This window comes from Notamacropus eugenii, chromosome 4 (genome assembly GCF_028372415.1).
Source record: "Notamacropus eugenii isolate mMacEug1 chromosome 4, mMacEug1.pri_v2, whole genome shotgun sequence".
NCBI classification, from domain to species: Eukaryota; Metazoa; Chordata; class Mammalia; order Diprotodontia; family Macropodidae; genus Notamacropus; species Notamacropus eugenii.
This window is the reverse complement of record NC_092875.1, coordinates 125,418,191-125,431,456: the sequence shown is the minus strand read 5'-3', so window position 1 is coordinate 125,431,456 and position 13,266 is coordinate 125,418,191. Positions and strand designations below refer to the sequence as shown.

The following is a 13,266-nucleotide window of genomic DNA, read 5'->3' as shown; positions in this document are numbered from 1 at the left end:
AGTATGAAACATCCTTACTCTACCAGAAAGCAGCTGAAATTCCAAGCAGGGTGGCCACAAGTATATACAGAGCAGACGTTAAAGTAAAAACACTGATGTGTGCAAATCACTGAATGCAAGATAGAGAAGGGAGGGAGCCGCAGCTGAGTACATCTCTAAGGAAGAAGCCTTTAAGAGTCTAAGGTAATGAGAAAGCGCATTGAACGTATGGAGTGTCTTGTGCGAGAAATAGAAAGAAGGCCAGTTTGGCTGGATTGCAGAATGTAAAAGGAGTAAAGTCCAGCAAAACTGGAAGGATAGGTTGAGACCAGGCTGTGTAAGGCTTTATTTTTTTCTACCTTTTTATTAATGTTTATTTTTCCCTCTCAAACTAGTAATGACTGTTCCTTTTTTTATAATTCAATTTTTATTTTCTTTTCAGTCCTGAATTCTCTCCCTCCCCTATGCCCTACTAGTTGAAAGGGCAAGAAAGACAGAGTCCATTACAAGTATTTACAGTGATGAAAACAAATTCCTGCATAAGTCCTAACAACCCCCTTCTCCCAGTCCCACAAAAAAGAGAAGAAAATAGGCTTCAATCTGTACTCTGAGTTCAGCAGCTCTCTACCTGGTGAATAGCATGTTTGTCCTAAGTCCTTTGCAACTGTCGTTGGTCATGGGGGGAATCAGTTAGGAAGTCTTTTAGAGTTGGTTATCTTTACAAGGTTGTTGCTATTGTATAAATTGTTCTCCTGGTTCTGCTGATTTTGCTTATCAGTTCACACAAATTTTCCCAAGTTTTTCTGAAACTATCCCCTTCATCATTTCTTACAGCACAATATTTACATTCACAATATTCAGCAATTCCTGAAGTGATGAGCATCCCCTCAGTTTTCAGTTCCTTGTCACCATGAAAAGAGATACTATAAATATTTTTGTACATATACGTCCTTTTCCTCTTCTTCGATCTCCTTGGTGTACAGTATAGATCTCTATGGTATTTCTGGGTCAAAGGGTATGTATGCATAGCTGAACAGCTCTTTGGGTGCAGTTCCAAATTACTTTCCAGAATGGTTAGACTGCTTCACAGCTCCACCAACAATGTACCCGGTTTCCCACAGCCTTTCCCGCATTTATCATTTTCCATTTTTGTCATCTTAGTCAATGTGATGGTGTTGAAATGGTACCTCAGGGTTGTTTTAATGGGCATTTTTCTAATATTTAGTGATTTGGAGCTTTTTCCATATGGCTATTGACAGCTTAGATTTCTTCCTCTCAAAATACCCTATTCATATACTTGTACCACTAATGCATTAGGGAAAAGATTTTTTCCTTGTAAATCTGACATTACCTATATATTTAGAAACAAGGCTTTTGTAAGATAAATCTCATGCAAAAAATTTTTCTTGGTTTTCTGTTTCTATTTTGGCTGCACTTGTTTTTTTGCGAAAAAATTTCTTAATTTTATACAATCACAATTATCTATCTTACTTCCTGTGAACCCCTCTCTCTCTTATCAAGATTTTGACAGCTAATTTCTTCTATTTTCCACCAATTTGCTTATGACATCACTCTATGTTTAAACCATGTACTCATTTTGAGCTTATTTTGGTAATGATCTATACCTAGTTTCTTTTGAACTACTTTCTAGTTTTCCCAACAGTTTTTGTGAAATAGTGAATTCTTTCTCTAATACTTGGGATTCTTGGATTTATCAAACAACAGGTTACTGTGCTCATTTGCTTCTATATATCGTGTGCCATCTGTTCCACTGCTCAACCTCTCTATTTCCAACCCAGCACCAAATTATTTTAATGATTATCGTTTTGTTGTATAGTCAGAGTTGATACTTCTAAATCCATTTTTTTCACTGATTCCCTTGAGATTCTTGGTTTTTTATTCCTCTAGATAAATGTTGTGATTATTTTTTCTAGCTTCATCAAGTAATTCTTTGGTAGTCCGACTGGTATGGCAATGAATAAGTAAATGAATTTAGGTAGTATTGTCTTTTTTATTATACTGGCTGAGCATATCCATAAGCAATGAAATTTCTCCAGTTGTTTAGAAGCCTTTATTTGCATGAAGCTTTTTGTAACTGTCTTCGTATAATCTGTCTGTGTAGGATTTTAAAAGCTAAACAGAGGAGTTTACCTTTTATAGTAGAGGCACCGGAAAGCCATCTGATTTGACAGCATATAGCAATTACATAGTCAGATCTGCACCTAAGGAAAATTACTTTGGCAGCAGCAAGGAAGATGTACTGGACTGAGGAAATTCGAGTAACTGAGGAATTAGGAAGTTATAAAATTAGGAATTTTATTAGAAAGTTATAAAAGTGAGAGGTGATTAGGATGGAATAAACAAGGTAGCTGTGAGTGAAGAGAAAAAGTGAAGAGAAAAAGATTTGAGAGATGCTATAAAGGAAGAAAATGGCAAGATGTAGTAAATGACTACATGGGATGAGGGAAAGTTAAGGAGTCCAGGATAATGCCAAGGTTTAGAACTTAGGAGACTAAAAGGATGGTAGTGACTGTGACAGAAATACTCGCTTGGAAGCGAGCAGACTTTAGTGGAAAGAGTATGAGTTCAGCTTTGGATATGTTGAGTTGAAGATGTCTCCAAGACATCTAGTTTGAAAATGTCCAATAGGCAACCGGTGAATCAGGACTGAAGCTCAGGCTAAAGACTGGAGCTGGACATGTAGATGTAAGAGGGATCTAGATATAGAGATGATAGTTCAACTCATAGGGTTACTGTGGGTTGCTGAGACAGAACATAGGAGAAGTGAGTCTAGACAAAACTTAGATGGAATAGTACATAGGGTGGTGGTTCTGGAGTAAGGAAAATCTGAGATCAAACTCTCCTCTGAAACTTACTTGCTGTATGACACTGGGCAAATCACTTAACCCCTGTCTGCCTCAGTTTCTTCAACTATAAAACAGGGATAATAATAGCACCACTCTGGGTTGTTGTGAAGATCAAGTAAGATAATACCTGCAAAGTGCTTAGGACATTGATGTTCACATAGTAAATGTTTAATAAATGCTTATTTCCTTCCTCTGGGGAATATCCATGGTTAAGGAGCATGCTAGCAAAGGAGAGCTAGAAGGAGCAAAGAAAACAGAGAGAAAGCAAACCAGGGTAAAGAAGCTTAACAAAAACACAGAATATCTAGGAAGAGAGGGTGGTCAACAGTGTTGAATGCAGAAGAGAGACTGAGCGGGATGAGGATAAAAAAAGACTACAAGATGGAATAATTAAGAGACTGTTGGTGAAAGTTTTTCAAGGATGGGGAGACTTGGATCTGAAGGAAGTATAGGAGGCACCAAGAGTGGCCGATGATTGGTGATATAATCTGGAGGGATCACAGGCACCTTTAGAGGATATGGTCCTGGCAAAGAGAATAGCTGCCACTTTGTCAAAGCCTAGGGGAACAGAGTATCCATGAAGGGATTAAAACATGAAGAGAATAGGAAAAGCACAAGCTTTTGTGATGGGTTTTAAGATTTAGTCTTAAGGGTCTATTAAGTTTCTTTTAGGAAAATAATCTGGCATTTCATATTTGAAGAATCTAATAAACCTGATACAGCTGGAGATATATATATATATATACACATACATATGTATGTGTATATATATATATGTAAATATACATACATATGAAATTTGAGTATACAGCATAGTAAAACGAAACAGTATAAAAAAATTTAATATGCCTTCAAAAGGATACATTATGTAAACAACGCAAATTGCATTAATTTACTTTAATAATATTTTATTTTTCTCCAACTACATGTTAACACAATTTTTAACATATTTTTAAAGTTTTGAGTTCCAAATTCTATTCCTCCCTCCACTCCCTCCTCCCTGAGATGGTAAATGGTATTAACTTAAACGTCAAATGGTAGAATAAAAGAATCAGAAAAAATGTACCAGGTACATTTTGAACATACCTTTCATCAGAAGATTATAAATAGACTGACATTCATTCAGTAGGCCAAAGGATAAAAACACTTTCTGCTTTTAATGGATAAGTGATCACATGGGATAGGTACTCCCTCTTCTGGTGCAGACCACTATAAGATATCTTCTTATCCTAGGAATTTTTATGCTTCTTAATAGCATTAATATGTCTATTTCAAGGCAGCTATGTGACACAGTAGCTGGAGTGTTGGGTCTGGTGTTAGAGTTCAAATCCAGCCTCAGACACTTACTACTGTATGATTCTAGGCAAGTTGCTTAACTCTGTTTGCTCAGTTTCCTCATCTGTAAATTGAGCCAGAGAAGGAAATGGCAAACTACTTCAAGATCTTTGATGAAAAAAAAAAAAACTCCAAATGCAGTCACAAAGAGTTGGAATGAACATCATGCCTATTTGATAAGCAAATGAATTAAGAGAATCTGCTACTAATTCAAGATGAAATTAAGAATAAGTACAAGGTTCTGAAAACTGAAGTAAACAGGTCACATTTTTATTCATCTTTTACTCAAACTAAATTCCACTGCTCCACGTCCTTTGCTCCATCTTTCCATGAAAAAATGAATGAAAATGAATTTATTAGATGTCTACCATATGCCAGGCACTGTCCTTGGTGTTAAGGATACAAATACAAAAGTGAGATAGCCCCTGCTCTCAACTATTCTAATAAGAAATGACAGAAATAAAAAAGGGGTGCACAGAGAAGGGAGTTTTCGGTCTGAGAAGGCAAAGGGCTAGAGAGTGAATAAATAGGACAGTAAACTGTCAAGCCTTTTGCAGTAGTAATGATAGCACTGATTTGATCACTATTTCCAGAGAAAGAGCAAGAGATAAAAAGGGAGAATGGCAAGATGACAGGGCAGGCCTTTGTTTCCATGTAAGTGGCTAGATGGTAATTTGAAACACAGTCCTGGAACCAGCTAGATATAGTGAATTAGGTAATTTTTGTGGGCATTGTAACTTCTTTCCTAGTCTGATGGGCAATTGTTCTAAGTGAGAAGAAGGGGAGGAAATGGCAGAGCAGATGGCAAGATGCCCAAGTATTATACATTTATTGCTAAGAATTCAAACTTTCAATGTCCAAAATTTTCTGAAAACCATTTCATAGGAAAAATCTTCCCTTTCTTAAGGCAAAAATCTAGACCTGAAAGACCTCGGAGGTTATTTATTCTATCCCTTTATTTTCCAGATACGGAAAGTGAGATCTAGAGAGGTAAAGTTACCTGTCCAATGTCACACTGATAACAAGTGGCAGTCACAATTCAACCTCGGGTCCTATGACTCCAAATTCAGAACCATTTACACAGCACCACCCACAGTCTCTCTACTTAAGTACTCCTTATTTATTATACTACACTGTTTCCCTGTTATAATAATAACAATATAATACAGAGATTTTATAGATATCAAAGTATTTCTACATATAGTATTTAAGCTCATAACAGAAAGCTTCAGTGATCTACCCAAGGTCTATCTAATGAAAGAATGAGCTGCTCTCTTAATGTAGGTTTTCTTCCCACCAGACCACACATACCTAACAATATAAATCTAATCTTTTTAATCATTTGAATCAATGTCTAATTCCAAATTCATAATATAATTCAGTAATATGTTGTATCTGTACAAAGCTTCCCCTTCCCTACTCTTTCACACACATTATTTCATTTTATCCTCAACTCTGTGAAAAATAGCTGAGTACTATTAAACCCACTTTGTATATGAGGAAATTAAAGAAGTTCACTGACTTGTAAACAGAACTGGCAGAAGAATTCAGACTTGCCTATTTCCAGTTCATTTGTTCTTTCCAATAAAGGATACTGATCAAGGTTAGTAAGAATATATATATTTGAAATTAAAGAATAAATTCTCAATTTCTTCAACTCTTAAAAAGCAATGGAAACCAGCTATAAGTTCTAAACAGTCCAAAACACAAAAGGTAAACAACATACATAAAATAGTTGTGATAGTAACAACAGCTACTTGTTCTCACCTGAATTCATAAGTTTCCAAAGTTGATCTACTAGTGCTTCATTGCATAAGGGAGAATCCATGTTCTTGGTGAATGGTGGATTCCTAGTAAGCATGTTTAAAATCTTGTGCCTGAGTTAAAATAAAAACAAGCATTCTTTATAGAAGATAAACAACTCCTTCTAGATCTCCACAAAAGTCTTATTTGAATTGTGACATATAAATGGTATTAAGTTCCTAAAGGGAAATTGTAAATTATAGGATCTAGCAGATCATATAATGTTGGAAAGTTTCTCATATGGTCTGGATGACAGACTGCTTTTTCCAAGGATCAGTTTAGCTAAATGTGGAAAGGTTTACCACCAAAAGGTTGAATATTAGGTAATAAATTCTACGGTCATGGTAACCTATGAAACAAAGGAAAACATAAGATGGCCCTCAGTCTTATACCTTCTTCTACTTCTGCAGTGATGGTGGTAGTGACATAAAAAGAGAGCAGAGAGTGCTAACAGTAACAGTTTTTAGACCTTCATGAAAATTAAGTTAATTATTTATATTCCAAATGCATAATTACTGTTCAATTACCAACAAATTAACATACTAGTAAGAGTAAAGGAATCATATCAATATTTGCATTTTCGGTATAAAGGAAACCAGAAAACAAAAAGAACTTGCAAATGAATGATTCTTAGAACCTTTGAAAGGAAGGCTCAAAGGCTCTCTTGTAAAAGCAAATAAAGGTGTTGCTTTTCCTGTGTTCAAAGAAAACAAGAAACATTATTTCATGGGATCATTTGGTCAACTCATAGTGCAATGAGCATGATAAGCATCTGAGAAATAATCAGCATGAAAATGACAACTTCTGTACCATCTGTGTCAGAGAATGAAGAATCACGAAATCAGAAGTAATGAAACATAACACAGAACTCGGTAAGAAATTCCAAACCAATCTGACATTAACTTTAGTATCTGGAGACTACAGTGCAAAAGGTGAATATACAGAGTCTTGAAAAACAATACTTTAGAAAATGTGGTATAGAAATGAGAAACTAGAGAGGTCAAAGCCTTACAAGGAACAGAAGTTTCAAACCTGCATTTCATGAGTATTTTCTTTTTTTTTAACTTTTTTTTTTTTATTAATTTGTGTGTTTTCAGTTTTCAACAATCACTTCCATAAGTCTTAGATGTTCTCCTCCTCCCTTTTCACTCCCTCCCCAAGACGGTGTACAATCTTACATGGGTTGTACACATACATTCTTATTTAGCACATTTTCACATTAGTCATGTTGCACAGAAGAATTAAAATGAATGGGAGAAACCATGAGAAAAAAACAAAACAAAACAAAACACAAGAGAAAATATTCTGCTTCATTCTATGATCCAATTCCATAGTTTTTTCTCTGGATGTGGAAGGCATTTTTGCCTCAAGAGCCTACTGGGAATGTTTTAAGTCCTTGCATTGCTGCGAAGGGTGATAACCAAACTTTCAGGTTAACAAGGGCTAAGTCCACCAGAAAAATTCCTCTCACACTGTGGCTGTTGCTCCTTTCACTCAGTATCAATTCATATATGTCCTTCCAGGCCTCTCTGAAGTCTTCCTGTTCATCATTTCTTATAGCACAATAGTATTCCATTAAATTCATATACCACAACTTGTTCAGCCATTTCCCAATTGATATGCATCTCCTTGATTTCCAGTTCTTGGCCACCACAAAGAGAGCTGCTATAAATACTTTTGTACATGTGGGATCCTTTCCCATTTTTATGATCTCTTTGGGATAGAGTCCTAGAAATGATATTGCTGGGTCAAAGGGTATAGACATTTTTGTAGCCCTTTGGGCATAGTTCCAAATTGCTCTCCAGAATAGCTGGATCAGCTCACAGCTGAACTAACAATGAATTAGTGTTCCAACTCTAACACATCTTCTCCAGCATTTATCATCTCCCTGTTCTGTCATGTTAGCCAATCTGATAGGTGTGATGTGGTACCTCAGAGTTGTTTTGATTTGCATCTCTCTAATCAATAGTGATTTAGAGCATATTTTCATACAACTGTAGATAGTTTTAATTTCTTCCTCTGAGAACTGCCTGTTCATACCCTTTGACTATTTATCAATTCGAGAATGACCTGTATTCATGTACATTTGACTCAGTTCTCTATATATTTTAGATATGAGGCCTTTGTCACAGACACTAGTTGCAAAAATTCTTTCCCAGTTTTCTGCTTCCCTCCTAATCTTGGTTGCATTGGGTTTGTTTGTGCAAAAACTTTTCAATTTAATGTAATCAAAATTATCTCTTTTGCATTTCATAATGGTCTCTGTCTCATTTGGTTGTAAGTTTCTGCATTCTCCATAAATCTGACAAATACATTACTCCTTACTCCCCTAATTTATTTATAGTATCAATCTTTATACCTAGATCATGTATCCATTTCACAGTCTAGTGCAGAAAGGCAGAGATAGTCAATGCATCCTTCTCAGATCATAACGCAATAAAAATTATATGCAATACAAGGCCATGGAAAGATAGACCAAAAATTAACTGGAAATTAAATAATCTAATCCTAAAGAGTGAGTGAGTTAAACAACAAATCATAGAAACAATCAATAACTTATTCAAGAGAATGAGAATAATGAGGTAATCTGCCAAAACTTATGGGATACTGCAAAAACAGTTCCTAGTGGAAGTTTTATATCATTGACTGCCTACATGAATAAAATAGAGAAAGAGATCAATGAACTGGGCATGCAGCTGAAAACACTAGAAAAAGAACAAATTGAAAATCCCCAAGTAAATACCAAATTAGAAATACTGAAAACCAAAGGAGAGATTAATAAAATTGAAGTTAAGAAAACTATTGAACTAATAAATAAAACTAAGAGTTCATTTTATGAAAAAAAAATACAATTGATAAATCTTTGGTCAATTTGATTAAAAAAAGAAAGAAGAAAACCAAATTATCAATATCAAAAATGAAAAGGGTGAACACAACTCCAAGGAGGAGGAAATTAAAGCAATAATTAGAAGTTACTTTGCCCAACTGCATGCCCATAAACTTAACAATCTAAGTGAGATGGATGAATAGTTAAAAAAATATATAAACTGCCCAGATTAACAGAAAAGGAAGTTTTAAATAACCCCATCTCAAAAAAAAGAAATTGAACAAGCCATCAATGAACTCCCTAGGAAAAAATCTCCAGGGTCAGATGGATTTACAAGTGAATTCTGTCAAACATTTAAAGAACAATTAATTCCAACACTATGTAGACTATTTGGGAAAATTGGGGAAGAAGAGTCCTACCAAATTCTTTTTATGATACAAATATGGTTCTGATACCTAAATCAGGAAGAGTGAAAACAGAAAAAGAAAATTATAGACTAATTTCTCTAATGAACATAGATGCAAAAGTTTTAAATAAGATATTAGCAAAAATAATACAGCAATTTATCAAGAGAATAATACATTATGATCAGGTAGGATTCACACCAGGAATGCAGGGTTGGTTCAATATTGGGAAAACTATCAGCATTAATGATCATATCAACAACAAAAATAACATAAACCATATGATTATGTCAATAGGTGCAGAAAAAGCTTTTGACAAGATACAATACCCAATGAAAACACTGGAGAGCATAGGAATAAATGGAGCCTTCCATAACATAATAAGCAGTATCTACTTAACACTATCAGCAAACATTATATGTAATGGGGATAAGCTAGATGCACTTCCAATTAGATCAGGGGTGAAATAAGGATGTCCATTATCACCACTGTTATTCAGTATGGTACTAGAAATGTTAGCTTTACCAATAAGAGAAGAAAAAGAAATTAAAGGAATTAGAATAGGCAAAGAAGAAACTAAATTATTACTCTTTGCAGATGACATGATGATATACTTAGAGAATCCTAGAGAATCAAGTAAAAAAGTACCTGAAATAATAAACAACTTTGGCAAAGTTGCAGGTTACAAAAGTAAACCCACGTAAATTATCTGCATTTCTATATATTACTAACAAAGTCCAACAGCAAGAGATAAAAAGAGTAATCCCATTTAAAGCTACGGTAGACACTTAAAAATATCTGAGAGTCTACCTGCCAAAACAAACCCAGGAACTATATGAACACAATTACAAAACACTTTTCGCACAAATAAAGTCAGATCTAAGTAAGTGGAAAAACATCAGTTGCTCATGGGTAGGCCAAGCTAATGTAACAAAAATGACTACCTAAATTAATTTATTTATTCAGTGCCACACCCATCAAACTACCAGATAATTATTTTCCAGAGCTAGAAAAATAATGTCAAAACTCATTTGGAAGAACAAAAGGTCCAGAATATCAAGGGAACTTACGAAAAGAAATGCTAGGGAAGATGGCCTAGCCCTCAGATATTAAACTGTATCATAAAGCAGCAATCATCAAAACCACTTGGTTTTGGCTAAGAAATAGAGGGGTAGACCAGTGGAATAGGTTAGGTACTCAAGATACAGTAGTCCGTTAATATACAATCTACTGTTTGATAGACCCAAGGACCCCAGCTTTTGGGATAATAACTCACTGACAAAAACTGCTGGGAAAACTGGATAACAGTGTGACGGAAACTGGGCATAGATTAATGCCTGACACTGTACACATGAATAAAGTCCAAATGAGTATTTTCTTCAAAAAGAAAATTAGAAGAAACTGGACATGACAATCACTGAATAAGATTACATAAAACAGATTGATTATAATCTAATATTAAATGCCTGATGACAATAAAGTCAATTCTGAATCAGCTGTCTATAGTGTACTGCCAGACCACTAAATAATTAGGACAAAGATCAAAATCAATACTAAATGAAATTAAGAAATAAAAATAAGTTAAGGCACACAATTCAAACAGCTACAACTTAACCTATTTAAACAAAACTGACCCACAGGCAAGTAACAAGGTAGGAACTGTGGAAGAGGTGTGAGCCAAGATTGTGGAGCCAGACATGAGAGCAGAACAGAGCCACAGTGTTATCCCTGACCCAGACAGGGGATTGGAAACTCAGACTCAGTCCTGTGGGCACACAAGAGTTGAAGCACTATTGTTCTAACTCCAAAGAAGGGATCTTAGGCTGAGTGCAAGATGGAACCTTAGCACTGTCCCTCTGTTCCAGAGAGGCTGTATCATATCTAGTCTACAGGCATAGAGGTCTCTGCACTGCCCCTCTCACCCAGAAGGATTAAAGACTGGACACTCAGTCTACAAGTGAAGAACCTGAACTCTGAGATTGTCAGACTGCACTGTTGCTCTGAACCTACAGAGTTCCGATGCCTGTCTACTGGGGTTTCACCCAGAGCAAGTCTGCAGTTATGTTGTCTAGACCCTAACCAGAGTCTAGAACCTTGAAAGCTCAGGAGGGTAGCACTCATCCCATTACCCGAATCCATTCAGAGCCCTGAAAGTAAGAAGCTTTCTAGCCTAAATGGCCCTGTTACCCTTGAACAACATAAAATGCAATATCAAAAAGAAGGTAGTGACAGAAGACAGGACATGCCAAAACTATACAAAGATATGCATGACAGGCTCTTTAGAAGTGCACAGAGCCTGGCTCTAATACAAAGTCTTCATTTAGGGACAGTGAGAGGTTGAGTGGTTTGCCTTGGTCATATAGCCAGCAAGTATTAGAGGTAATACTTCCTGACTCCAAGGCTGGTACTTTATTATGCAACACTGCCTCTCACTTTGAAAATAACTGAGGTAGAAGGACATTATAGTCTGTTTAAGAAAAGAACAGTATGGGGTAGAGTCAAGATGGTGGAGAAGAAAGACACACATTTGCAGGCTCTCCCCACACAGCCCATAAAATACCTGTAGAGAGGGACTCTCAACAAATTTTGGAGCAGCAGAAGTGGAGAACAACAGAGTGGAGGAGATCTCCAGCCCAGGGTGACCTGAAGGGCCCATGGGAAACGTCGGTTGCATGGACGCAGAGTGGAGCCCAGTTCAGCCTTGGCCATGCAGTGCATTGCGGCTCTGAGAAGAGGACACCTTGGGGGCGGGAACTCTAGTTGCAGCAGAAGCAGGTTCACAGATCTCTCAACCCACAGGTGCCAAAGATCAGTGACGGGGTTTTTTCAGCTGCTGGGAAGAGAGAAGAGCCTTCCCAGAGCTCCGGCCTCAGGCAGCAGCTGCAGAGGCATCAGGCAGGTGGCAGCAGTTCCCACAGTAGCCCCTACAGCAGCCCGAATTCATTGCTGAATCGAAAAACCCCTGGGGGCACTGAGCAGCTGAATATTACCTCAGCCCTGTGTAGAGGCCCTGAGGGAGCTGATCTTTATCTCACACTGAATGGCTGTGGAACTGGAGACCAGGTGGCTGTGGAGAGGTAACTGCTAAGATTCTGGGCACAAAAATCTCTTCCTGGTCCCAGACCAGTGTACACACTTGATTGAGCCACCTTCAAGGAACTGAGATCTTACAGATTCCCAGAGTATACCCTATTCTTGACAAAGGACCCAAAAGTCAAGTAACTGGTTGGGAAAATGCCCCCCAAAAATAAGACTACAGAAGGTTACTTTCTTGGTGAACAGATATCTTCTCCTATCCTTTCTGATGAGGAAGAACAATGCTTACCATCAGGGAAAGACGCAGAAGTCAAGGCTTCTGTATCCCAAATATCCAAAATAAATATTCAATGGTCTCAGGCCATGGAAGAGCTCAAAAAGGATTTTGAAAATCAAGTAAGAGAGGTGGAGGAAAAATTGGGAAGAAAAATGAGAGAGATGCAAGAAAAGCATGAAAAGCAGGTCAACACCTTGCTAAAGGAGACCCAAAAAAATGCTGAAGAAAATAACACCCTGAAAAATAGGCTAACTCAATTGGCAAAAGAGGGTCAAAAAGCCAATGAGGAGAAGAATGCTTTAAAAAGCTGAATTAGCCAAATGGAAAAGGAGGTCCAAAAGCTCACTGAAGAAAATAGTTCTTTCAAAATTAGAATAGAACAGATGGAGGCGAATGACTTTATAAGAAACCAAGAAATCACAAAACAAAACCAAAAGAATGGAAAAATGGAAGATAATGTGAAATATCTCACTGGAAAAACAACTGAACTGGAAAATAGATCCAGGAGAGACAATTTAAAAATTATGGGACTACCTGAAAGCCATGATCAAAAAAAGAGCCTAGACATCATCTGTCATGAAATTATCAAGGAAAACTGCCCTGATATTCTAGAACCAGGGGGCAAAATAAATATTGAAAGAATCCACAGTTCACCTCCTGAAAGAGATCCAAAAAAAGAAACTCCTAGGAACATTGTGGCCAAATTCCAGAGTTCCCTGGTCAAGGAGAAAATATTGC

General features: G+C 36.7%; 1 protein-coding gene across 5 annotated transcripts in view; it reads right to left on the bottom strand.

Annotated features, from left to right (window-relative positions):
• TAF2 (TATA-box binding protein associated factor 2) overlaps window positions 1-13,266 on the bottom strand; it is a 91,653-nt gene that overhangs the window by 21,775 nt on the left and 56,612 nt on the right. For all 5 annotated transcript variants that reach the window (XM_072603199.1, XM_072603200.1, XM_072603201.1 and 2 more), the window contains one exon: window positions 5,949-6,058. In XM_072603199.1, coding sequence (XP_072459300.1) covers window positions 5,949-6,058 — 110 coding nt within the window. The remainder of the gene's footprint in view (window positions 1-5,948; window positions 6,059-13,266) is intronic.